Raw genomic sequence first — 26008 nt, 5'->3', positions numbered from 1 at the left:
AGATTCACCTTTAAATTACAGTACAATCAGCTCTGCCTATTCTCTGAGGCATGTTTATTTTTTTGTGGGAAAAGATAGAGCTTCTGAAGAAGCCTGAAAAAAGACAGACTTTTTGTTTTTAGAACTCTGTTTTCACAAAGCCTTGGTTTTTGCAAAACCTTCGTTATAAATGAAATTGACCCAACAGTGGCCCTTTAAGAGACATGTTGGCAGTTAATCTGTTCTGGTTTACAGCATGTACATTGCTTTAAGAATGAGTGGAATTCTAGGGGGAGGGAGAAGGGAAGCTTTGACCTCCATGTGCACATGTGCTGCTGCCAGCATCCCCTTGCTCGTCTCTGTGATTAAATGGATAAATCAAAGAACACCAGCTTCTTTTCTGTTCTCTCTGCAGTGAGGCTCTCTTTTTATTTATTAGTAGCCAGCATGGCTGAAATACTTCCAAGTGCAAGAGGGAAGGTTTCTACCAGTTAGTTTGGTGTGGGAGTTGGTAGCCAGCCCAGTTGTTGGAGTTAATTATACTGCTTTCCTTTTCCCCAGATCTGAATGCATCAATAAGTTTGCCTCTGTCTTTGGGACCATGCCTCTCAAAGTGGTGGAGCATCGTGCTGACCCCGTCCTGTACAAAGATGACTTTCCTGAGAAACTGAAGAGCTTTCCCAATATCGGCAGCTTGTAAAGAGTGAGACAGACCTCCATGAGGAAAACAACAGCTGAAAAGGTGCTATGAGGAATATAAAGCCCTGAAGACAAAACTTGCTAGCGAGTGGGTTTGCATCTGAGAGAGATGAGAATTAATGTTTTTGTCTTCCTTTTACACAAAGTTGTATTTGAAATCTGGACAACTGCTTCTCTGTTGCTCACAGAGAGTTGAATCTATTTATGGGTTCTCCAAAAAATGTCAAACACACACTTTTGTCCAGAGGAGGCTATGCATCTGGAAGAATAAAACAGAATCTTGCTCTTTGTGGTCTGACTGGCATGACTGACCTCTTCTATCAAATGTGCTGCAGGCTCTCTGGTTAGTGAGCATCCATCCATTCAAAGCAACTGTCTGCCATGTAGAGCTGTTCTCTTTTGGGAGGAGTTTATTTCCTATGTGGCTGGTGGGCCTCTGTCTTTTGAGCTTTAACTGTTGTCTTAAGTAACTGTAACAAATATTTTCTTCTGTAATATGAGACAAATGTTTATTTTTTTACAACATCACAAACAAAAATCTGTCTGTTTTCACCTAGTTTAAAGAACAAAGCAATTTGTGTTACTTAAATTATTTTGATGGAGATGAAGACACAGCAGCCGGGATGATAATCTCCTTCAAAGCAGAGACCTGCAGGACAGAACTGCAATTGCTGCACTTCCTGTGTAAATCTCAGGTTTTCTGCTGCCCTCCTGCAAAAGACTCTGACTCTATCAGAAATAGTTGTATTACAAAGAAAATTATTTGTCTTTAGTCTTCTTATATTTTTATCTGCATTATAAAACCAGCAATCAGGTTACACTTTTACTTTGTAGCCATCCATAGGGAAATAAGTTTTTCATGTCTGAAACCTCTTTAGCAAGCAGTGTACTAATTTGTAAAACACCTTCTATATTTGCAGAAATTCCCAGTTCCAGCTTCAATGTACAGGCACATGTATATGTGTAAGACACTCTTAACGCACACTTACAAACTCCTGTAGGTTACCATTGTTGGAAAAACAATTGTGTCTTTGGTTGTAATTTAAGGAACCCATTGCCACAGGCTGAAAAATACAGCTTAGGAAGTCTTTTGGAGAAGATTTACATTTCTTAGGAACATTTGAATTGTTTCTCCATACTGAAATGAACCTGAATGAGAAAGCAAAATGCAACAAAATTAGAAATAAAGTTGCTTGGACTGTTACTCTTGCCCTTCAGTCTTAAGGAGGGGTCCTAAGTTGGGCTGAGAAAGCAATCTCTTTTCTAGCTCCACTGATAAAATGCTTGCTACTAGATAAGTGTGATTTCACTGTCTTTTGAAACCTCTGTTGCTGCTGGTTACAGACACAGCCTACTTGATGGGCTGTTTTTCTGTTACAGTGCAAGCAACCTTATTCCTCAGATTTGCCAAACCCCAAACAATAGGACAAGTGTTAGACATCATGGTTCACCCCCTCTCCTAAACTGGATACGCAGCAATGACAGAAACCAAATGAAAGTCAGGCTAGAAACAGGAAACATCTGCTCCTATTTGTCTCACCCCCACTAAGTCTTATCTTATTGCCCAATGCAGTGGATGTGCTGTGAATAAAAATCATATTGGATCAATAGCTTTGTGGGGATGCTTCACTTCATAACCTCCCTGGGATGTGCCTGTAAACTGTATCATCTGACTCTCTGGGAGTGTTTAATTACTAGTAAATGTTTTTTGCTGCCCTCTTTGTTTCATTTCTGAGTTGCTATGGGAGCTAAAAGGATAGCTGTTGCAATGACAACTGCTGTTCTGCACAGTGGCTATCACAAGAGAGAGGAAGGTTTGTTACTCATTATATGTCCTTTGCAGCCTTTCAGTTTTATTAACATGAACCTTCTTTTTGAATCTTCCTGTTGATTTATGTGCTGGTGCTTGAGCATGAGGAGATACCAGCATATTTCCCTTGTGAAGTTTGTTTTAAAAGGGTACCTGTAACAGTGCAGTAGTCAGTTTTAGCTGTCCTTTTGGAGCTGATCTCAGCTTGGCAGGCCTTAGCAGCTTAAATGAGTTATAACACCTTCCTTACAGAGTTGTGAAGCTTCTGTGATTTTTTGATTCTTTCTCAGTAAGCCAGTAAAAGGTTCGTTTTGCACAGAGTCTTAAAAGACACTGAGGATTTGAAACATTTGGTTGAATATTTTTAGATGTAGACAGCCAAACCAGTCCTGCTAAGCTGAGGTATAATCTCCAGTCAGTAAAAAGGTAACATGTCCCTGTGTCTGCATCCAGGAGCATCTGAGTAGTTTCCCCTTGCACAAAATGTCCAGTGACCCCTGACAATAATGTTTTATCCTTTGGCCTTTTACAGTTGCTTTTATAGGGCTAGCTCATTTACAACCCCATTTGTCTCTGTTTAATGCCATGGAGAAAATTGGGCAATTGACCATAAAGAAAAATTGTAAAATTGCCTTCTTACTTGCTCTCTGCATTTATTATTGTGATGTTCTTGGTGCAGATTCTGTAAAGGTAAGATTTAATTGTATGTCTGATTTACAGCAGAGGTTTTGTCAATCTTTAAATTAAGATAATTTTTAACTTTTCATTGTATATATGATGACCAAAAAAGCTTGATAATTGTATATTAAAAATTAAATTACATGAGTGTTTATTGTATTTCACTTCTGGAATGGCACAAGGAAACATGAATTAATTCAGAAGGGAGAATTTCAGTGACAAGCTCTTTTACTACATAAATCTATGTTAAACTTGAATATCCACAATGCATTTTAGAAAGGTCTGTCAATATTTTGTCTTTTCCGTAACTGCAGTTTGATGGTTGTCTTGAAAATAGAAGTTTGGTCTGCATCCCAGTCACCTTTTGGGGAGAATAGTTGTTACTCTAATTTTCTGCCAAGATTTGACAATAGCATTTATCTTCGAGAAATATAGAACAGGTTTGGTTTTTTTTATTCTTGCAAAGAGATACAGCAGATGTTAAATAACTGTACCTTTGAGAAGAGATCTTTGGCTGAGTCACTGAGATTGTGGAATCCAATGTGGTGGCAGCTTTTTGTTTCCAGAAGCCCTGTGGATCATGCTGCAAAAGGGCAGTATGTGCATGGCATACCTTGCTCCTTGTGCATAGCAAGGGGGAATGTGTTGCAGGGACTGCTCTGCCAGTCATGGGGAGTCCTAAGGATGCATTTTTAGCATCACTAACTCTTCCTATAAGGCAAGAGTTTTTTTATTCCTCACAGCTCCACTGTCTTATTACAGGATGTGAAGATTCAGGCTCTAATGTTCTGAATGACTCTGTCCTTCCATCTCTAACTCCTGCTCTGGAGCCTCCTACCATCCATCATATTTCTGCTGGTGTGGTTCAAATATGCTGTAGCAACAAGTTTTTCCCTCTCAAGGACTTTGGACACAGATTTCAAAATAATTGTGAGGTGGGATTTAAGTGATGCTCAGTACTTCTGACTCATTTTGGTTTTAGGCTGTATTGGTGAGTATTGAGCGTTCTAAAAAGATGCTATACTGAGACACATGAAAATGGATTTAGAAGGGCAATTTTAATATAAATATGCCTCCAAGATTTTATATGAATGCCCTCCATAACAAATGTCTGATACATTGGGTACTTCTCACAGGTAGAGCATCTTTTGATCAGGAAAGTTCTCAGAATGGTTAATGGGTACTGCATAAATCTGTCCAGCCCTCTTACATGGAAGCTGCTCTCCAACCAAAGCATGATATATGGAAGAAAATCTAAATCGATGGTGCTGATGAAGAAATGGGATCAGACAGAGTGAGTATGATTTTTTTCATTTTTCTCTTTGAAGATTTGCATACTTAAATTTTACTATGACTGCTGCAAAACATGTTCTTTTGTAAACTAAAATGTAAACTGTGTAGTTCTTGTTGTCAGGGGTAGTCTCATCCATGTACTTGAATCACAAAAAAGAAATCGGTAAACTTATGTTTGATTAAATCTATGCTAGAAAATGAGCAATTTCCCAATTCCAGTTGGTCCAGTTGCTAACTTCAGTCTGATCCTAAAGAGCTGAGAAGAGCAGAGCAAATCCTGGCAAAAATTTCGCCTATACTGCCTTTTCATTTCAATTTTTAGGCTGAAAATAATAATTTCTGTCAAAACCTGCCAGAAAATACCAAACACAATGCTCCATGGGATCTGCAGGTTATCCCATGAGCAGGTGGTCACTTCAAACCTCTTGCTAACTTTGGCACGTGACAGAGGTAGCACTTGCTTAGCAGAAAATTCAGGTACAACATGTTTGCTTTGCTATTGAGTCACGGGTCCTTAAGTTGTATCTCATGCTGTTGGGAGTGCCTGTAGGACAGTGTAAGTTCTTTTTATGATGCCTGCCACTGCTGTATCTAAGTGCAAGAAATTGATCTTTATGGTCCTCCTGCATGGGTAAGATCAGCCTCTTACTTGTACCTGCCGATAACGAAACAGAGAGAGGCAGTCGGATTCTCTTTGGAGATGTGTGGGTAAAAACAGGATTGAACACCAGTATCCCAAGCCTGGGATTTAGCAGAACAGCTACACTTTTGTCTGAATTGTTGTTTATTTGGAGTTTTGGGTTCCTCACTACCAAGGCAGAGGACTGTTAACCTTGACTTTAAGAATCAGCAGGCTTCAGCGGGCCCTGGCTTGAAGCCATTTAGAGACATTCCTGGTGCACTCTGTGTAATTTCAGCCTGATGGAAATGGCTGTAATGCAGTCCCACCTCTGCTGATCTTCAGGATTCCCCTGTCTGCAGCTTCTTGTGGTTGCTTTGAAAGTGAGTTATGTTTCCTATTAAAGGATAACAGGGACAATTGAGGCAATTACGTGGACTGGCTTGGAGCTAGCAGCACGAAGGGAGTTTTCCGACTGAAAGCAGTGCTGCTCAAAGGTTCTTCCTGCAAGGTTGCCTGTTTGCTGTCTTCATTTGTCTGGAAAAGGATCCCATAATTGTCCTTCAAATTTCCTTTAGTCATGCTAAATGCCTGTTTACTTGCATAAACAGGAAGTGCTCCTGCTCCAGACAAGCATACCAACTCTGACCATGGACAGAGATCAGTGCAACTTGGTTATGATTTTATTAGGTCTATAAACTTGTGTCAGTGCTCAGTACCAGACTCTGTGCAGGGGGGATATTGTGACTAAGAAAATACCAGCATAATTATTAAGTCACATCTATTAGATTTTTAACCTAAATTTCAGTTGAGGGGGGCTGGACAAAGGTCAAAGCTGGAGCATTTGACCAATGAAGGCATGAAGAACTTGGGATATGCAGACCCACATGAGGTTTTCCATGTGTCATTCTGAGGTGTGGTTTCTGTTGCATCCTGTGCTTTTAAGGATGAAGCTTATCTCTTTTAGCCCCTCCCCTCCATTCTGTGCAGTGATGGGAATCTGTAAAACTAAAAAGCTTGGGACTGACTGAACAAAGTGTCACTTACAGATATCCAGCTGCCCAGTGTGAATACCTCGTGCTCATCCAGGAAATAAGCCCATAATGCCTTGGAAAGATACCTGAGCTTTTCAAGCCACCAGCTGTGTTCCCTCCCATGTGCCCATGTATATTTGTGCCACACGCTCAAGAAAACCATTGTTTCTCACCTGCTTGGCTGGCTGTTTGTAAACTTACAGGTCCTTCTTTTGTGAAACTTCTCTTTGAAGGTGAGGGGCAGGTCTCAGCTGGGTGCTGGCCACAGTTAGTGCCGGGTGCCTTCAGTTGCAGACTGATGGGAACAATAACTGCTTTGCCACACTTCATACAAACAGGGAGGGGAAAAGGTTTTAAGGAGAAAGGACCGTAAAATGAGATCCAGGAATTCAGTAAGGCTACAGCAAATGGAGCAGATTGCTAACTCAGAGCATCTGTCTTTGCCCTGTGAGGAAGTTACGAACTGCAAAGCAAGAGAAAGTGGAAGATCCTTTCACAAATAATAAACACTTGTTTGTCTCAGATTAAATGCAACACCTTTACATGTGGGCTCCAGCTGGCCATAAGTAGATGCACCTTGCATGGCTGTTACCTTCCTTGCCAATGAGAAGATTATTGAACATCCATCTGCTTAAAGGTTAATAACCTGCTTTTAAAAAGAGGAAGAAAAAAAGGCAAATCTGTTTAGTTTACAGGAATAAAAAATTGTTTTTCATTTAAACTGCCCGAACTTTGCCCTGCCTCAAAGTCATATTCTCCAGCAGAGAAGGAACGCGTTAACCTAGGAGCTGTAGCCACATCTCCCAGAGAGAAATTTTTCCATGTGTTTTAAATAACTCTGTAACTCCACTAAGAAGGTGCAGCTTCAAGAGCAAAATGCACATTTCTAATCTGGGTTCTGCCACTATCTAGTTTAGAGAGAAACTTTTTAGTTCTTTGGCATCATTTAGGCCAGGAGCAATTTCTGATGTAAACCCATACAAGCAGTATGTTACTGAAACTGGCTTTAGGCTCTCAACACTCTGAACTCTGCCAACATCTGGAGAATCTGGCTTTGAGTGCTTGGGGAGGGAAGGAATTTTTCTCCTACAAGTGAGAGGAATGGATAAGCTTGCAACAGCACCTGCATTATCCATTTCTTTGTGAGATAGAAAACAGCCATGCACCATCTGAAGCAAGCTGATGCTCCCAGACAACTGATGGAAAGGCCAGAGGGGCTCTGTGGGTCTTGGTGGGTTGCTGGCAGCTGCTTGGCACCTTCTCAGCTTTGCCTGGGCAAGACAGGCCCTTTCCAGTCCACCCAGCACCTGGGTACAGGGACTTGACTCTTACTGGGCCCAGTGCTGGTGGGTCTGTGCAGTCTGAAGGAAACAGTTTTGCAGCTGAATTTATTGATGGAGTGCAAGCCACAGAAAGGGCCCTTACAGAACGCAGATTTTTCTGCAGTGGGACAAGATCTGTGCCCTGTGAACTTGTGGGGCCCAGACAAACCCTTCCCTTTGTGCAGGGACAAGTGAAACCCAGAGGGCTCAGTCTGCACCACTGAGCAGCTTCTGGCTGCAGGCAGGCACCTCTGGGAAACCCTGCAGACCCACAGAGGAGAAGAGGGTGGGTGAGGCTTGGATGCCTCTGCTAAGGTGGAGCTGGGAGGGGAGGGAGTGTGATGGCCTGTGGGAATATGGGAAACGCTGCCAGCGCCAGGTGTCTTCTCCTAGGGCTTCAAGAGACCTTGTGCTTGGTGCCCCGAGCATGACTGTGCTGTGTAAAAGGGGTGGTGACACAACATGGGGAGCTGAGGGTCCCCAGTTCTGTGGCCTCTTGCTGCCAAGTCAGCTTCTCCCTGTGTCAGCGGTGGTTACCGGCTGCCTCATTAAGGACTGCTTGAGAAGGGCTGGGGGAGCTGCAGGAGCTCTTAGGCTCTGCTGAAGCAGCAAGGGCGGAGCAGTAAGCCATGGGGACCATGCTGCTCTGTAGCCCGTGGCCAGGGCGCCGAGCGGTGCCGGGGCGCTCCCGGCGGGGCCCGGTGAGGCGGGAGCGGCCGCAGGGCGCTCCGGGCCCGCCCGCTGGCTCCTGCCCAGCGCTTTGTACGGCAGAGGCGGCAGCCCGTGAGCTGCCACCTGTTGTTAATCTACCCCCGGCTAATCCATTCTGGACTGCGTCAGCAGTTCAAAAGGGCACTGTTAGTATTTTTTGCCAGCTTCAATTAACGTGAGATTTTGGAGGCCCCTCTGATCACATTTCATCTGTCATGAGTCAGGAACAAACCAGCCAGATTGCAGTTGAGAGGAGAGAAGAGAAGGAGTTTATTGCAAACCAAAACAACAACAGTGTTTGTGCCCCCTTGGCCAGGGTGGCTGGGAAGCAGGGACCTTCTCACTCCTTTCAAAACCTGGAAAAATAAAAATTGGTGACTGGAAATTCCAGCCCTTCACCTCAAAAAAAAAAAAAAAAAAAAAAAGAAAGAAAAAAGAAAAAGAAAAAGCTGCAAGTGCAATAACTTACTTCAAAAAAAGTTAAAAAGAATCAAGCTGCAAGACTGTTTGTTCTTTTTTAATATTCCACTGTAATGAACTGGTAATACATGGTTGCATAGGCAATAACATTGCATGGCACAAACCTCATGTGGCAACATTTAAAATGATTTTTTTTATTCTTTTTTTTCCTGAACATTTTTAAAACTTTTTTATTGTTTTTATATGTTCCACCCCAGGCCGTTAAGCTAAAGAGAGAAAAAAAAAAAGGTAGCATTTATACAAGGTTACAATATTTTACAACAAAAAACCAATAATATTGATTGAGGTTTGTTTTCTTTCTTTCTCCCAGTCTCTCTTTCAAGCACTGCACACCTAAACCGATATATTATTATACATTGAAAACTGTCCTTCAAAATCAGTAGTATAAAAGTCCTAGCTCTACCTACCTACCTAGCTATGTGGGGGGAGTGGAGAACCATGTTACCAGCAAAGAGTTAAGGGGGTGTAAGGCTGCTCCCTCGCCTCCTCCCAGCTCCCTTCGGGAAGCTGCAAAGGGCTGAATGACTTTCCATCCGATTCCACCCCCTTCCCATTTGGGTTTAATTTCTTCCGCGGTCTGTTTGCTTTTTGCTGTGTCAGTCAGAGCAGCAAAATAAACACGGGGCTCTGCCTCTGCTTGATTATTTTTCAATCCTTTCCCAAGAAACTACCTTTTTGCCTTAGTTTGTTTGGAGAGTGTTTTACAATGTGCTGCCCGGACTGAGTGTACTCTGGGAATCAGGGGAACACGCCTCCCACCCCAAAACACCGCCAGTGCAGGAGGAAACCAGCAGGGAGCCCTCCTGGGCAGCACATGGGGTACTCCTGGGCCAGGCTGATGGGGCTGATGGGGCAGGTGAAGCTATGTGTGCTGCAGCTCTGAGACCTCACGTGTGACACATGGTCACTGCGTGTGGCCTTTCCCTAACACCTGCCCATGCCATGGCTCAGGCCAGGTGTGGTCCAGCAAGGACGTGTCACCCGGCAGAGATGCGCATTCCGGCAGGGATGGACGCTTGCTCACACCCTGCCACGGGCTTTAGAGGAGAGGGAGGGTGGTTCTCTTTTTATTTTGCTTGGTCTTCCTCCCTGTAGGCTCTACCCAGGTAGGGGCTGGGGCAGTGGGACCTGAACTGGGTAGCATATTCTGGAGGGGGCAGCTGGAGCCTGGCTGGAGAGCCTGCTGGGAGTGCAGGTGGGTGGCACTGCTGGCAGCAGGCGACGTGCCAGGGGGCTGACCTGGCCCTTCTCCAGGAGCTTGTTGAGGCATAGCAGCCCTAAGAGTCTGGACCCCGCAGGGTCCAGCAAGCCCAAGCCTAGTTCCCCACTGGTTTCAATTGCTACCAAAGCACTAACTACTGCTTGTAGGCAAGAAGTGCCTCCCAGTGCTTGGCAGTGAGTGGTACCCAACCACTTTTAAGCCAGTGCCAGGAACCCATGCTGCTCTTGCTATTTGCATCTTCCTGGTCTCAAAGCTCTGGGATATCTCTGGGATACCCAGCCATGGGCAGCATAAGGCAGCCACCTTGTAGGATACCTGCTGCATAGCCAGGGCCAGGACTGCTTGGGAGAAATGTTTTTCTCCTCCCTTCATGAGGCTGGAGGGAGCATCTGGGTGGGCTCTGTGGGCTGCACCCACAGAGGATGCCACCATGGGCATGGCAGGTGTTGGGACGGCTGATGCTTGTGAGACATTTTGGTGGTGGATGGGGAAAAAGCTTGCAGCTTTGAAGGCAAGTCCAAGCCAGGGAATTGTGATTCAATGTATAGACAGGAGTAAAATACTAAATAAGAAATAAATAGAGAAGAAAGTCATAAATAGAATTGAAAAGTATTAAAATAACAACAATAATAATAATTAAAAAAGGTATCATCATGGTAACGTGGGATTGCAAGAACAGCACTGACCCTGTGACCTTTAAGAAATGCAGTAGCTGTAGGCTGGCTAGGTTAAGATACACACACATATATATATATATATACACATATATATAAGTATATATATATATTTATACAGTTTTTCATGTTAATTTAACAGCTAGTTTTAAAACCCTTTTAAATTAATTTTTTAAATGTGTTTTAAGTACAGATGCATGTAGCTTAAAAACTACCAGAACAACTGCTTTTGAAGGTTTGGGAGGGACACCCCTTCCAGCATTATCCAGAAGTGTGGGTGCAAGGGACTGTGCCTGAATGGTAGCAGCACCCAGGGAGGTGAGGCAGAGTCTGATGAGCAGTGGGGCTGCCTGCAGCTGGAGGTGGGAAGGGAGCCCTGCACAAGGGGGTCCAGGGAACAACATTCCCCTTGCCTCGTGGTGTTTTCGGGAGGGCTGAGGGCTGGGCACGCACAGTGGTGTTTAAATTAGACTGAGTCCAACATGTGCTTTCCACATGAATTTTAAGGTGAGAGAAAGTGGGGGCCAAACTTCTCTAAATGCCAAGTCTGCTGCCAGAAGACTGTCCTCTCTCTCTCTCTAACAAGACAGGGATACAGCACTTAATCCTCTGGGCTGTTAAACAGCTCAGATGAAATACTGGCCCCGTGGAAGTCTGTGAGGAAAAGCTACCTTTTAACTTCAGTAGGGAATGTAGCTAAGCTCTTGAATAGATACAGCCCTCCACTGGAGCTGCCTTCAGAGCTTGCAGGCTAAGTGAGACCTGTCCCCATATGCCTGCCTGCCCCACTGCCCTCTCCTTAGCTCTGCTTGTTGCTAATTTGCTTTGTCAGCAGTGGTACTGGACTGTTCAGGCAGCAGCCCTCCACTGATTGCCTGCTGACATTGGGAAGCATCAAGATCCCCAGTGTACCTGGGAAAAAGCTCAACACTGTGCTCAGCTGCCTGCACAAATCTGGACAAATTGCCTCCTGTCACCAGTCCTGGATAGCTGGGAAGCTCAGTGGCATCTGGGGTACCCAGTGGGGATGTACACACCTCCAACTGGTCAGCATGATCCTGCCTGGTTCAGTGATCAGCATCACTTTCAGCATCTAAGACACCATGCCTGAGGTCTCAGCTGAATGTTTAGGCTGACATGTAAATCCTGGCTGCTTGTGATGGGAGAGGCCCTGGTTATGCAGATGATGTAGTGACATGCATGCTGGCTTCCTGTGCATAGCAGGGAATGCATCTCTTAGCATTTCTGAGGAGAGAAAAGAAACAGTACTACTGGTGTTTTCTTATTCCAATAAATATATTACTTTTGACCTAGCAATAGTGTATCATTAAGGTAGTGTATTGACAGTCTAGGCACTATGGAAATACTTGTATGGCTCATTAACCTGAAGCTTTGGTTGTAGCTTATTTGGAACTTTTTCCAAGACCACTAGATATTCCTGGACCTTAAACCACAAGATCCCCTAACACTGAGCAGAGGAAAGAGGGAAGGGTGACAAACCAGTTTTTCTGGGAGTAGTATCCTATAATTCCCTTGTAAATCTTGGAGATGGCGACCCTAGCTCATGCCCAGCTTGCAAATTCACACTGTATGGCTGGTAGTGCTCAGCTAACTTTCAGCTTCTCCTTGGCAGTATTTCAGTGGGGTAAAAGGATGTTCCAAAATTATTCCATGCACTATGATCACTGAAAAACTTGTAAAACATTTAGCCTTGCAAAGGAGATCTAACTTAACAGCTCTGTGCAGGTAAGAGCACTGGGACGGAAAAGCAGAGAGGCATGTTGGTTCACACAAACCAGAGAAGCTCTGGTCTCTTCTACTTCCTCTGCAAATGAAGAGGATCTGAGGTGGCTGGAGACGGGGCAGTATCACCTTGTTCTCCCTTGAGCCCCTTCCCAGCCTGTTCCTTTGCTGTCCCTGGTGCAGAGATGCCCACAGCCATTGTGTGCCACAGGGCACTGGGGTGGAGGGCTGAGGGAGGGCCGGTCATTGCACATGTCTGACCCCAGGATGAGGTGTATGAGGAATTTGGTGGCCTTGTGCCACTGTGGTGGTGTGCTTGTGCTTGAGCTCTTTCTTAGAGCAACTTGCAGATTTACATAGCAGTTGTGCTTCCCTGCCAGAGCTGCTGTCTCTAAACTGAAGTTAGTAATTCCCGACCCAGTGAAAGACAGAGGGAATCTTTTTCCTGTATCACCATACTTGTGAGGCTCAACATAGAGCACAACTAGGGAAAGCAAAGCCCGGGGGCATCAAGCCATGCTGGAAAGCTTTTGTTTGCTGGGGAGTATCTCCATCTGGGTCACCAGAGGGCTGGCAAAGACTCTCAGCATGATAACACCATGCTATGGTGAGTAGAGGGGCATCCCCTTCACAGGCCTCTACAATTCTGCTTCATCTCAGAGTACAAGATGGAGTGGGAGCGGGGTAGAAGGAGGTGGGCTAATGTTGCCTTTTTTCTGGCTTTGGTTATCTTCCCAGCCCTGTTCCCCACTCGGCTGTGGGAAGTCGTAGCTCCCACTAAAATGATGTTGGCAGTGTGAGAGAGTCTCTTTGCTGGTGCCAGAGTCCCCATCCAGTCCCTTGCCCAGGGCAGAATATGTGAGAGTGTGTGTGTGAGTGTGTGGGTGGGTGGGTGGTGGGATGGGAGAAGCTGCTGAAAGGCCAGTGGGCTCTTGCTCTTTGGAAAGGCATGTCTGGTGTCAGAAAAAACAGCGGGAAGAAAAAATGCCCAGGTTGTTGGGGAGCGAGAAGGGATGCATCCTATCCCAGATCTTGATGGAAGAGGTGCTGCTCCACAGCCTCTCTCTCCCTGCCTGATCCCAGGAAGCCGGGAGCTGCCACGTTCATGCTGGAAACACTCCACTTACATTAACATATGTACTTTATATGCCTAGGGTAGCTAAAAGTGCTGCATTCAGATCCCCGAGGAGGCAACTGCTGTCTGGAGTCCAAGCGGATGGATTTACTGGGCTGTCCCCACGTGCTCTCTCTGTGTCTGGCGGGCATGGGCTGCAGCCCTGTCATGTCGCCCAGGAGATCGCGGCGCTGTGCTCCTTTGCTTTCATCCTCAGGGCAGCGATGCTGGAGGTCTTGCGGTCCGGCTCGCTGTTCAGCTCGTAGCCATTGAGGCTGGGGCTCATCCCGGCTGTGCCGAAGAGGCCGCCCATGTGAGTCTGTCCCACGTGGCTGCCGGGCCCGGAGACCCCAAGGAACTCGGAGACGCCGCCGGCCGCGTGGGGGTGAGCATGGGGGGACATGCAGGAGGGCACCGTCTCGCAGGGGACCACGCAGGCAGGCACAGGGGAGGCTGCTCCATTGTTGCCAATCCAAGAGGGGTTCTGGATCTGGGGGTGGGAAAAGAAGCGTCAGGGCTGCCCCATGCAGGATATTTTGGGCAGCTGGCCTGAGGGAATGGACTGTGTCCAGCCCCAGCCTGGCAGGGCAGCCTAGTGGAGGGGCAGCCAGTGAGACGGGCATGTAGTCCCATCTGCTGGGCCCTGCCAGCTGCAGCACCCTCAGTGCTCCTGCGGCCAGCAAATCCACTCCAAAACCTGTATGCCAGCCTGGACAGGGGCAGGGAGTGCAGCAGGGTTACTCACAGGGAGCAGGATTGTGCTCCTTCTCTGCCACAGCATCTGTTTATTTATTCCTCTCCCAGACACTGCTCTTACTTTTTTTGTCTCATGAGCACTTTTCTCAGGACAGGAAAATTTGTGTCATCCACGGTATTTCTGTGGTCCAACTCATTACGGAGGGATCAGGCAGAAAGCAGTGCTGTGAGGCTGCTCATCCACCATCCTTCTCCAGCTCGGGGCAGCTTTGCCTAGGCAAGGGCTATTTTGTACCACACAGACATGCCTGTCGGAGCTGAGATCCCAGCACAGGCAGCTTCATTGCCCCTCTCCCCCAAGCGGGCCCATTCAGGCAGCATCACCCACCCTGCTGCAGAGCAGAGCCCTGCAGGGCCACCTCAAGAGACCATCTAGGATCCTGCAGGGTCACTCATAAAATGATATTGCAGAAGAGAGGAGGGCTCAGTATTTGGCAGTGGAAATAGGTGTGCTGCAGCAGGGGACACATGGGCATGCAGGATGAAAGCAGGGAGGAGGTGAGCAGCTGGCTGGAGCAAGAGAGCAAAGGGCCCTTCATCCCACTGCCCCTTTCCACTGCTTGCCCTTGGGCCCTCTCTGATCTCTTACCTCCTGCAAATTGCTTTTCAAATTTTTGATCTCTTGTGCTGGGAGAGGAGGGCAGTATGGAGGGAGAGAGCAGTGTAAGTTACAAAGGCAAGAGAAGGACATGCTAAAAAGGCTGCTGAGAGTGTTCTCTGCTTGAAAAGCTGCTTTGGCATATCAGCTGTTTCAAAAGGGTTTCTTGTTCAGTTTATGGGAGACGCCAAGCGGGAGAGAGATCAAGCACTCCTGGCTTGGCTGCGGGGTAGCATTGGTACAGCACCGGCTGGGGAGGCAGCTGACAGACAGGGTGTCAGGGAGAGAGGGCTTCCAGCAGATCTGTGAGGACAGTCAGGTTCAGAGCATCATGCCTGCAGAATTGCGCCCTTGAGCAAATTCTGGGTGGTGGGAAGAGGAGTGGAGGAAGGCGGGAGTGCTTTCTGAGGCACACCCTAGCCCTGGAGCTAGCAAACCCCAGTCTGCCTGGCATCATCTGGAGCGTTGTGAAACTGGGCTGGCCCAGTGTTTAGGAGGCTATTGTGCTGACAGGTTTTCCAAGACAGGAAGCTACGGAGGGGAGGCAACCCCGTGACTTGCTTCCAGGGTCAGGGCAGGAATGGTTTCAATAGGACTCAGAAGCAGCCTCAGGTACCCCAGCATGGCTGCTCCCTCCCTTCTTCCTTTGGAGCATAAATCTACAACTCCCTTGGGAAGCATCCCCAGATGTCACCAAGTGTAAGTGTGCTGTGTGTACCACAGCCCATCACTGGGGCACTGCTGTGGGAATTTGCCAGGGGAAAAATCCTTTTATCCAACAACCATGTCCAAGGGGCATCGAAATCAGACATGGTAAAAGGAAGCCTCCCTGGGATCTGCTATTCTTTAGGCATGAATTAGCCTTTTGGATCTGTTTCAAACCAGTGGAAAGTTAGTGGGCAGCACACATGTGATAGGATGTGCTGAGCAGGGTGACCTGTGTGCTCAAGCACGCTGCTCTATATCACGCAGAGCTGGGCCTGGTACCTGCTTTGAAGATCGCTGCTCTGGGCCAGGGCATGAGGGAGCCAAGCAGAGCACCTGACTAAAAAACTGCCAGCCCTTCAGTACAGCCTGGCAGTATAGCCCCGGAGTCCCTGCAGCCTTGCCTAAGGGCAGGCAGATGTGCCTGAGAAGTGAAGCCTGGCTTGGGGAGGACTGGGAGCAGAGGCAGCGTGTCCAGCAAGCACAGTGCCCAGGCAAAGGAATGCACTCACCTGGGCGTAGTTCTCAGCACGGGTGAGCAGAGGCAGCTCGTAGGCGGTGGAGAAGTGGGTCCGGACCTGCTGCATCTGACCGAACCGCTCCCGCTTGCGCCATTTGGCTCGCCGGTTCTGAAACCACACCTGGGGAGAGGCGACAGCAGGGCTGTGAACAAGGGCAGCCCGGCAGGGGGGGGTAGCCCGGCAGCCCTGAAGAGCCCACCAGAGGGCAGGGCCTCACCAGGCGGGTGGTTTTGTATGGCATGGAGAAGGGCACTGCTCCACACACATGCTCGGCAGGGGAGAGATAGTCCTTCCCTGCTCTCCTGAGGGTCTGGGGCCAGCCCGTGCTCCTAGAAAGGGAATACTCCATGCAAAAGGGGATGCCCATCTTCTGGTGCACAGCCGCTCTGGGGACATTCCCAGCTCTTCCCTCCCACAGCCTGATTTGCCCTGGAATAGCCCTTCTTCCTCTCACCCCTAGATCTGTGTTACCCAGGCTCTGCCTGCAGCTCTCCTGCTGTCAGCCAGTCTCAGAGAAGTGTGAATACATCTGTGTGTGCTGCTGCTGCCAGGCTGAAAACAGCAGTGACGGGGCTTTCCCCAGGACTAATCCTGGCTATGATGATGCCATTGACTGCAGCTTGCATTTCTCACCAACTCCCTCATTTTTCTTAACCGCAACAAAAAATACAAAGCTGAACACCCCTTCCCTCCTTAGCTGCAGGAAAGGACAGGTGTCCTTCTGTAACATCCTTTGGTTTACACTGAATTTTCTTTGCAGGGTTTGCTACTCTTTACTTCACAGTGCTGCTCAGATCCCTTCAAGGCAAAGACTAAAACTCTGTTTCTGCTCTTATTTTTACTGGCTTGACATCAGTGTGGGTTATTGCACTGTTGTCAGCACCATTGCTCCTGATTTGCATCAGCCTCAGAGAGATCAGAGCCTGGCCCAGTGTCTTCAAAGCCTCTTGAAGCTCGTGAGTCAGGGAAACACATCAATCAAGAGCTGCTTTGAAGGCACTGAGAGATGAGGGAGATCACCAGGGGCTGGGTTGTGCAGGTCACACCAGTGCATGAAAGGAGCACTCCTAGAGCCTCTCAGCTCTGCTTCGAGTTTTACACGGTGACTCGCTGCGGGGGGCCAGAGGGGGTATTGCTGACAAGCAGCTTGGCCCTTCCCATGCCTGGCTGTGGGGTAGTTTCGCTGATTGCCAGGCACCTGGGCAAAGCAGACACCAGGTAGGAAGCTCATGTCTTCACAGGACAGCAGGACAAGCCAGGTGCTTGGCACAAGGTAGGATAGCAGGACAATTTTTGCAGGGGCAGGAGTGCTGTGGCACCTTCAGCCTGAGTCAGTGCAGCCAGAAGCTGCTACGGGAAGGGATAAGGGGTTTGGGTTTCTGGTCTGAGCTGACCTTCCTGCTTGTGCTGGAAGACTTGTTTCAGGCTCTCCTGCTTCAGTTTCTGCCTTCCACCACATAGACAGCCTCGTGCTGGTCTCTTTCAGCCAGGCATGTGGTATGAGTAGGCAGCTGAGGGTCTGGCCCTGCACTGTGGTCTGCTTTGGGCAGGGAGCAGTGCAGCTGCCAGGCACATTCTCCTCATGTGGGCTGTGGATAGCACAGGGTTTAGTGCCTGGCCCCATGGCCATGGCAATGCCACTGGCATGGGCCATCCACAGGCTGGCCAAAGCAGCAACCTGCTATCAACCCCCTACCCCAAATCAAAAACCCTGTGAGTGTTTTCAGTAGGTGCAAAAAGCATAAGGAGAAGCATCCTAACGTTATCCCCGCTGCGCACACGCTGCACATGCAGAGCGTCCTACTGGAGCAGGTTTGATGCCTCAGGCATCTGCCTGTTTTTCTTCTACCTCTTCTTGGCACAGCCACTGCAGCCCAGCTGCAGGCCAGTCCCAGGGCTGGCCTGGATCACGGCGCTTTGATCTGCAGATTCAAAGTTAGCGGTGGTGACCTGGTTCCTCCTCAGGCGGAGGAGGCCCTGCTGTGCACAGAGGGGTGCAGAACAGGTAGGGAGCAGAGTGCTGCCTGTGCACGGGGCTGGGATGAACATATGCCAGGCATACGCGGCCCCTTCCTGTGTGGGGAAGGCCCCGGCTGCCTTGCCCGCCTGAGCATCCCACCTGGGAGCAGGGCGGCCCAGCTCCAGCCCCCACGGCAGTGCGTGGCTCTGCAGTGTGACCTGCAAAGCAAGCGGTGCAGGGTCTGTGCCCTCTTCTTCCCACGACAGCACAACAGCTGCCTTGACAGAGCAGAGTGAGGTCTCAGCCTCTGGTCTAAAGCATTTATGCATTTATGCATGAACTGAGCAAAGTGATTTAAACTGGCAGCTCCCAAATTGCCACGCGGCTGGTGGGCTGGGACGATGTGACAAGTCATTGCATTAGGCTGAAGAAGAGTGTCTTTGGTCCAAGTGTTGGTGTCACAGGCACCAGAGACACTCTGAGAGCTGACAGTGAGCTCTGAAGCACTTGTGGCAAGGTTTGGACTGCTTTTTAAAGCTTTCCTTTCTCCTCTGGTCCAAATCCTTATAGGGTTCTTGTTTTCATGCAGTTGGGTTTCTCCAGGCCTCCACAGTGCTCTGGGGAAAACAAGACAGGCATGGCAACGTATAATGTGAAAATGTCAGCAAAAAACCTCAACTAATCCTCAGTATTTCCACAGTCTTAGAAGACACCTGCTTTTAAAAAGCAAATCTAAACCCAAACAGAAGTTCATTTTCCTTTCATTGCCTGTCACTCCTTGTCAAGAGCGGCTGTTGTGGGATGGGAATGTGGCAGGGGAGGTTTGCAGTGGCTAGTGCAGCATGTTCTCTGGGGTCAGGACGGGCTACTTCTGCTGTGCAGGGGCCAGCAGTCACTGTGGACTGAATCTCAGTGTTAGCAATTACAGCAGGAGTGTATGGTAATGTCACGTATCTGACTCCTGCAGACAATGCTTTGATAAGCCCTGATGTACCAAATCAGCCCCGTAAAAATCTACAGAACAGAGAATGTTTCATATCTCCATAAACATTCAGCTATATGTGGTACTTAAATCCATATGCATACACAGCTGACATGCTGCTGGGGGTGGAGAGGCCAGAAGTGGCCTGAGACAAAGCCAGGAGGCTCCTGCTCACTCTCTTGCTGCCTCTACCCTCACACCCAGTGGGCACTGCCAGTCTGCCCCTGCCATCAAGCCCCGGGTGCCCTGCACGGGGCACAGGGGGATGGGCTCAGCTGGGACTTAACCCAGGCCACTGACCATGTCTGGATATCTGGGGGCTGCATCACTGATTTGTCCTTCCTCCAAGTTAAAGGTGTTTTCCCCTCTCTCCTACCCCCACCATGGCAGTGGTGGGTGAGGCTGACCTCTGCACATGTGGTGGTGGGCTGGTGGCAGCTGTGGGGTTGTGCTCATGCCCTGTGCTCAGCTCTGATGCAGGTAACAGCTGCCCACCACGTTCAAGTCTCTTGTGCTTTTACTCTCTTTTGGCAGCCCCACAGCATCCATTCTCCCCATTCCTGTCCTCTCACCCTGCTACCCTCCTCTCTCTGCTCAGCCTCCATCTGTCTGTGTTCAGGACCCCATCCCTCTGTGAAAGGCCAGGCTGTCTATTCTCTTGCTGGAGATGGACACCAGCCCTTTGCTTTTCAGACTGCAAGAACAGAGCCAGAATTCATCCTTGAGTGCTGAAACTGGACACCATTTTATCAGTGGCCTGGAATGGGAAATTGGAGCCTGGGATGAGAGAATTGAATAACTCGAGCTTGTTTTCATTTCATGTTTAATTTCCTGCAGGCTTAGCTCAGTCTTTCCGCTCCTTCCACCAGCCTCCCAGGGTTTTATGGGGGAAAAGGGATCAAGATATATTACTTCTTGCTTTGCTTTGCTTTCTTTCTTTTCTTTTTTTCCAAGGCGGTGATTTTGCTACAGCGGAGTTTGACATTTCCCTCTCACTTTCAAGGCCCCGCCGCATCACAGGGTCACTGCCAAAAACATTTCATGAATGGTCCCAGCAATCATAAAGCTGCCTCTGAGGGGGGCTGGCTGGGGGGTTATATTCCCTGGCTGCGAAGCCTCCTTCCAGTCCCATCCCCTTCTCCTCTCCCAGAGAGCAGTCCAGGAGGGAGATACTGATAACCCAAGAGAGATAAGCAGCCAGGCCCAGGCTGGCATGGGCTTGGGACATGCCTGTGTGTGTTTCTGTGCAAAGGAAAGGAATAATGTGTGAATACATGTGTCTACCTTGTTTTTCTAGTGCCACTGCCTCAGACATCTGCTGCAGACCTGGATGAGCTGAAAGAGCCTCAAGCAGTTGCTGGTACCAAGCAGAAGCTCTCTCTGGGGCTCTGCAGCCCCAGACATGGAAGAGAAGAAAGGAATGGGATATACATGGTGTGTAGTACCTACATGAACACAGCATCCCCTGTGTACCCTTGCAGGTTTGTGGCAGAGCCATAGCAACCTCTTCCTGTCTGTGCCTCTGCACAGAGCTTATGCATGGCTCCCACTCTGGAAAACAGGGATGTGCAGTATCTTAATAGTACATGGAAACAAGGGGCAAGGTTGTGGGGAGTAGGCAGGAAAATTTGCACTGCATCACAGGGGGAATTAGCTTTGACATTGTCAGACACCAGTCCAGATGGCTGGAAACTGAGGCAGGTAAGGAGATGGAACAGGAGAGGGGCCTGGCCACGGAATGCCACTGTTTCACAGACAGTATGGTCCACCTCATGTATGCTGCTGGCATGGGCTCTTCTCCAGACACCAAAATTCTCCAGCAGCTACTTCACTAATGAAGCATGAGCCTGGCAAAGGGATGGAAAAATCAGAGCCTGTCTGGGCTCTGCATCTGGTCCTGCCTGCAGTGCAGCTGGTTATGCTCCCCAGGAAGCCAAGCCTGGGCAGAGCGGGTGATGTCCAGCCAAAAGCTGTGGGAGGGAGCATCACACCTTAAACCTGTGCCTCACCTACCTGCCATCTTGCTTTGCTTAGTTCAGCTTTGCAGGCAGATGAAGCTGACCTCCAAAAAATCATTTCAGGGCAGGATTATCCCTTAGATGGCCATATCTTCCTTGGGAGAGGGGCTACTGAGCTTCCCTCAAAGCCCATGAGGCTTCAGCAGGTGTGTGCCCAAACAACACCCCCAGCACCCACAGCAGCTAGAGCCTTTCCCTGTGCAATGGAGGGTGTCTGAGTACCTAGCACCTGCTGCTTGGGGCACAAACCTGCTGCTCCTTGCTCTCCAGTGATAGGAGTTTGCTCTGCTGCTGACAGCACAGCAGGCCTGCCTCACAAGGTGGTGGCCTGGTGCCAGCCCATGGCCCAAGTCACCAGGTCCTTCCCAGCAGAGCCAGGGAATGACTGAAATGCAAGTGCTTACCCCTTTCACCATGGGGTAAGTGCACGAGCAGCCAGGCCACTCAGACAAGCCCTTCAGCAGCTCTGTTACACGAGCCCTGTCATCGCCATCCCAAGTTAGAGGTGGCACTGGCAGGGAGGCTGTTCTTGGCTGCCTGTGGCAGCAGGCTACTGGCACACTTATCTCAGAGCAAGCTGAAATTCCTCTTTGCCAAATGTACTCCTGGCTACCTAGGGAGTTCTTCTGCCCTCAGCTGAAGTGTCATCCAGTCGTAAAGTGGGGAAAAACCCCGAAATGAAGGGTCATATGTAAGAATGTGTAGATTGCATCTGCCTCGCCTGCCCTGGCTCTGATGGACCGCCCTTCACACTGCCTGGAACACACAGTAGCTGCAAGCCCTGGCTCAGAAGTGAGCAGGAGGAGCTTGCCACCCTCCAGCACCTCATTCTCATTCCTGAGCTGAAGGAATGTCATGCACTGTGCAGCCAGTAACCCGATGCTATGCTGGCCTCCCAGGAGACCCCATTAGCACTTGTGGTGTGTTCTTGGGAAATGAAGGGCTGCATGCAGTGGCACAAGTAAAGAGCTGGTGTTTGTAGCACTGCCTTGCTCTGCCCATCCTGTGGTGCTCAGCATGCTGCACTCGGGACCAATGGGAATCACACTGCTGCCTACTGAAACACAGCCATGCCCAGCCTGAAGAGAAACAGCTGTGGGGAAGAAGAGCACACCAGCCCTGCAAACCAGTTTAGGCAAGCACACAAGAAAAATTCTGCTTCTGGTTGAATTCAGAAGTGAATGTACAAACTAAAAAAGACTTAAGCATGGATGTGGGCCTTATTTGCAACAACTACTTGTAAAGATTAAAGCAGAGGCTGGTTGGGAGCTGGAAATATTCCTGGTATAAAAGATAGAATCGGGTGTCTCCATGGGCCAATTATTCTTGATGCTAGAGCAGGTTCTGGGGGTGGTGAGCTGACAAATACCTGCAGATGGAAGTGAGAGGATTAGCTGTGCTGGAGAAGGAGCTGACCACCAAGGCGTGAGCTGCGTATGTCCGCCCCATGCAGTGGTGCTCCTTTTTGCACATGCTTCTGAGCCCTGACTTGCCTCCTCCTGTTTAACCTTGACTCACAGGAAAGAGCAGTAGGCAGAGAATCATTCCCTCCTGTGATGTGCATTTTGGGTCTGCTGGCCCCCCAGGTTATTTCAAGGGAGCTAATTCATGAGAGCTGGCACCTGTGTGGGTGGGGGTGATTGAGACTGTCAACAGAGTGTGGCTGTTTGTCTCTCCTGCTTCTCCTAAGGTGTTGGGTGCATCTTTTGCCTCCAGATCTCCAGCTTTCATGCAGTCTCAGCACCTGCCAAGCAGCAACAAGAGCTGCCTCTCTTGCATCTCCACGTTCTCTGGCACTGAACTCCCAGTGACCTCTGCAGCCCCCTCTGCCATAAAGAGCCGATGCTGTGGAAAAGCTTGCTCCCACTCAGACTAATGGACCTGTGTCCCCTGCAAGCCTCCTGAAGAAAGCAGGTTTTGTGCAAACTTTGTTCAGGGTGGTGGTGAGGCTTACCCACCTGCTGTCCCATTAGCTCAAGGGCAAAAGGTGTTTCTGTGAACACTGGTTTGCAGAACCCCAGACCAAATAAAGGAAGTGACACTAGTGTCAGACGTGGATGTACCTCCTTGTGCATTCCCTGTGCCATAGGTTCTGATTAGGGCTCAGCTGCCTGCAGCTTATGGAGGGGCTGCAAGGGAACCTCGGAGGTTTTTTGGAGCTCATCCACTCCTTACCCAGCCCCAGGATTTCCCCCATACCTGTACACGAGCCTCGGTGAGGTCTGTCCTCATGGCTAGCTGCTCCCTGGCATAGACATCGGGATAGTGGGTCTTCTGGAAGACCTTCTCCAGCTCCTCCAGCTGGTAGCTTGTGAAGGTGGTGCGGTTCCTCCGCTTCTTGCCCTTGTTGCTCTCCGAGTCAGCCTTGTCCATGGGGCTGGGGAGGTCTGTGCTGGCCCTGTCCTGGGGCACTTTCACGCCGGCCTCCTTCACGCTGAGGTAGCTGCTGTCCATTGCTGAAGGGTCGGAGCTCGGCTGCAAGTCAGGCTCTCCCAAAGCACTTTCCTTACCTGTTTCAGTGGGAGGTAGGGGAGGGAAGAGAGGGGCAGGTTTGACCAGGGGTAGGGAGCAGGGAGAGAGAGAAAAGGAAACACATGTAAATCTTTTGACCTATTTTGCCCAGCACAGATGGGCAAGAGGAGGTAGGGGCAAGCTCTCTCACCTCCTGCTCCCTCTCAGAGACCCAGGTGGGAGGATGAGCACTGCACACTCAGGTGCACACACTCCAGCAAGATCCTCCTTCAACCTCTCAACACCCACATCAGGGTTGAATGTCATGGAGCACTACATTCCTTGGTTGTGGCCACAGGAAAGGTCTCTGAGAGGTCCCCTGCCACCAGCCCATCTCTGTTCCTACTGAATAACACAGCATAGAAAACCCGGAGTACAGAGCAGCCACATGAGGTGCTCAGTGGGGTCTGTTTTCTGCTCCTGCATCCTCAGGCAGTGCTGGTGTGCCAGGAGAGGTGCTCCTGACTGACACCCCCAGTGACCCCCACAGCCTTCTGCCAGGACTTGCACTGCTTTTGGCAAAGAGGTTGTGAAAGGGGAAAAGTACAGTTTGAGACACCTGCAGAAACAGCACCCCATGTGTGCAGGGCAGAGGGAAATGAGAGGAGTGTGGCAGCAGTCTGGGGCACTGTTCCCACCTGGTTGCCCTCAACAATTAATTAATGAGACATGACATATGAGAGTAGTATGGCAGACAGGAGGAAGAGGTTTCAAGCCCTGAACCAGTGAACTGGTTTCTTTCTAAAAACCACCTTTGAGCTTTGTAAATGGGGTATGTGCATCCTCAGGCACAGGCACAGGCACTGTGTGTCCTCTCCTGCCCACCTCCTGCCTCCAGTGACAGTGGTGTCCCCTTCTTTAGCAAGAGTGATGCTACACCAGCAGGACCCTGGTGGGGATCCATGGCTCTCCCTTATCTGATGCCACTGCTCTGCATGGTGGGCTGAACCCAGGACAGAAAAAGAGGGATCTGTGTGAGCAACTGGCAACCTGCCATATAGTGCACAGCCAAGTGTCACACCTGGCCACATTTCTGGCTGGGATCTTTGGGCAAAAACATGGTAGCCCTGATGCAGGTTTTAACCTTGAGTCACTATGCTCAGTTCCTAAATGTGTGGGAAGTGATACTGTGGTATTTTCTCTCCTCTATGCTCTCCTTACGAAGCCAAAAGCACATCAAGTGTCTCATATTTTTTTTAAATTTCCCTTTAGTCTATTTTTAAATCTTACCAGGCCAGGATCAGTCTTTCTGGGAAACAGTTCCACTATTTAGTGATGTCCCCACTGGGAGCTTTTCCCAGGCAATGTGATAGGGTTATTAATGCCAGCTTAGGCATCTTCGCCTGTGTCTTTGGCAATACTCATCTCTTGTTACAAAATCCTTTTGCTAATTCATTGTATATTTACAGTTTAGCCCTTCTGTGAACAGCTCTGTCACAGCCAAAAGCCCATGGAATTGTTGTGAGGAGGTGCACAGTGTACAAGTCCTCGTCCATCTCTCACTCTTGCCTCTGAAAGGCTGCACTGAGATGATTGGGATGAATCCAGGAGGGTGAAATGTGGCTGTCACCCTCAGGCATGAGAGCAAGGGTGGCCCAGGTTTAAGCCTGGGAGAATGAGCTGTGAAAGGGATTTGGGAAGAAAATTGGCCAGGTGGTACAGAGGGCTTGCAGGCAGACCTTGGATGAAGGCAATGGAGCTACCTGCCACTTTCACCCTGCTGTGATTTCAGATGTATTGCTTTCTCTAATATTGTTCCTTCAGACTTTTGAGGAGCTCCCTATAAAGCTTATCAAAGCTTGATGTCTATCTCAGCTCTCTTTGCTTTGATCATTGCGAACATTTTGCAAAAATTTATGCTCCCTGGGTTCCAGGACCAGTGTCTAGGCCAGTGACTGACACACTGCCTCCTCTTTGAACCTGCCTTCTCCACTGGCTGACCTTTTCCACTCTCCTGGGGGATGCAGGTGGACAGACCTGTCCAAAATGGACTGGGACAGTGCCCTGCCACACAGCCTTGGTAAATCATAAGCTACAGACATGATATTTATAATTTTTACAACTGAAAATAAAATGGTTCCAGAAAGTCTGCAGCAATGGACTATAACCTATGAGACTCAGTAGAGACAGAGTAATAATTAAAGTATTCCAAGAGGTTGGGGTTTTTTTTCCCCATTCTCTTTTTCTTTTATTATTTATGATGTCAGGAAGTTCAGTACATTTTCCCCCACAGTTTTGCTCTGGCTGCCTCCCTAACTCCTAAGCCCCCTGCAGATCCAGCAGCAGCAAACACAAGATCTGAAGCCTTTCCTTGGGAAATCCTCTGCTGGTTTTTATCTGCCTCAGGAGCTCTGTTAGCTGGGGAGGGGTCTGCACAAACACAAACACAAACACAAACACAAACACAAACACACACAGAGAAAAGCTCTGTGTCTGTTCTAATTTTGTTGGCAGCATAGCTCAAACTGCAGCTGAGAGCTGGGCCCAGGATTTTCAGCAGTGATAGGTTATCTCCATTAAAAACCATCAGCCCCAAGGAGCAAGGACTGTCCCTGCTGCACACACAGGGGGTGTTCCCA

The 26008-nt window shown here is 48.9% G+C and overlaps 2 protein-coding genes across 3 annotated transcripts in view; one reads left to right on the top strand and one right to left on the bottom strand.

Annotated features, from left to right (window-relative positions):
• EXT2 (exostosin glycosyltransferase 2) overlaps positions 1-3310 on the top strand; it is a 73179-nt gene extending 69869 nt beyond the window's left edge. For both annotated transcript variants that reach the window (XM_071427578.1, XM_071427577.1), the window contains one exon: positions 541-3310. In XM_071427578.1, the coding sequence (XP_071283679.1) occupies positions 541-679 (139 nt within the window). In that variant the 3' untranslated portion in view covers positions 680-3310. The remainder of the gene's footprint in view (positions 1-540) is intronic.
• A 5331-nt stretch (positions 3311-8641) lies between these two features.
• The window catches only part of ALX4 (ALX homeobox 4), a 44175-nt gene continuing 26808 nt past the window's right edge, over positions 8642-26008 (bottom strand). The window contains exons 2-4 of the mRNA XM_071427576.1: positions 23118-23428; positions 15950-16078; positions 8642-13868 (exon numbers count right to left, since the gene is read on the bottom strand). Of these exons, the coding sequence (XP_071283677.1) occupies positions 13545-13868; positions 15950-16078; positions 23118-23428 (764 nt within the window). The 3' untranslated portion in view covers positions 8642-13544. The remainder of the gene's footprint in view (positions 13869-15949; positions 16079-23117; positions 23429-26008) is intronic.

The sequence above is a fragment of the Agelaius tricolor genome, unplaced genomic scaffold (genome assembly GCF_023055355.1).
Source record: "Agelaius tricolor isolate 1412-34295 unplaced genomic scaffold, bAgeTri1.0.p SCAF_5, whole genome shotgun sequence".
Classification (NCBI taxonomy): Eukaryota; Metazoa; Chordata; class Aves; order Passeriformes; family Icteridae; genus Agelaius; species Agelaius tricolor.
The sequence above is the reverse complement of the archived record's forward strand: the minus strand, read 5'-3'. Positions and strand labels throughout refer to the sequence as shown.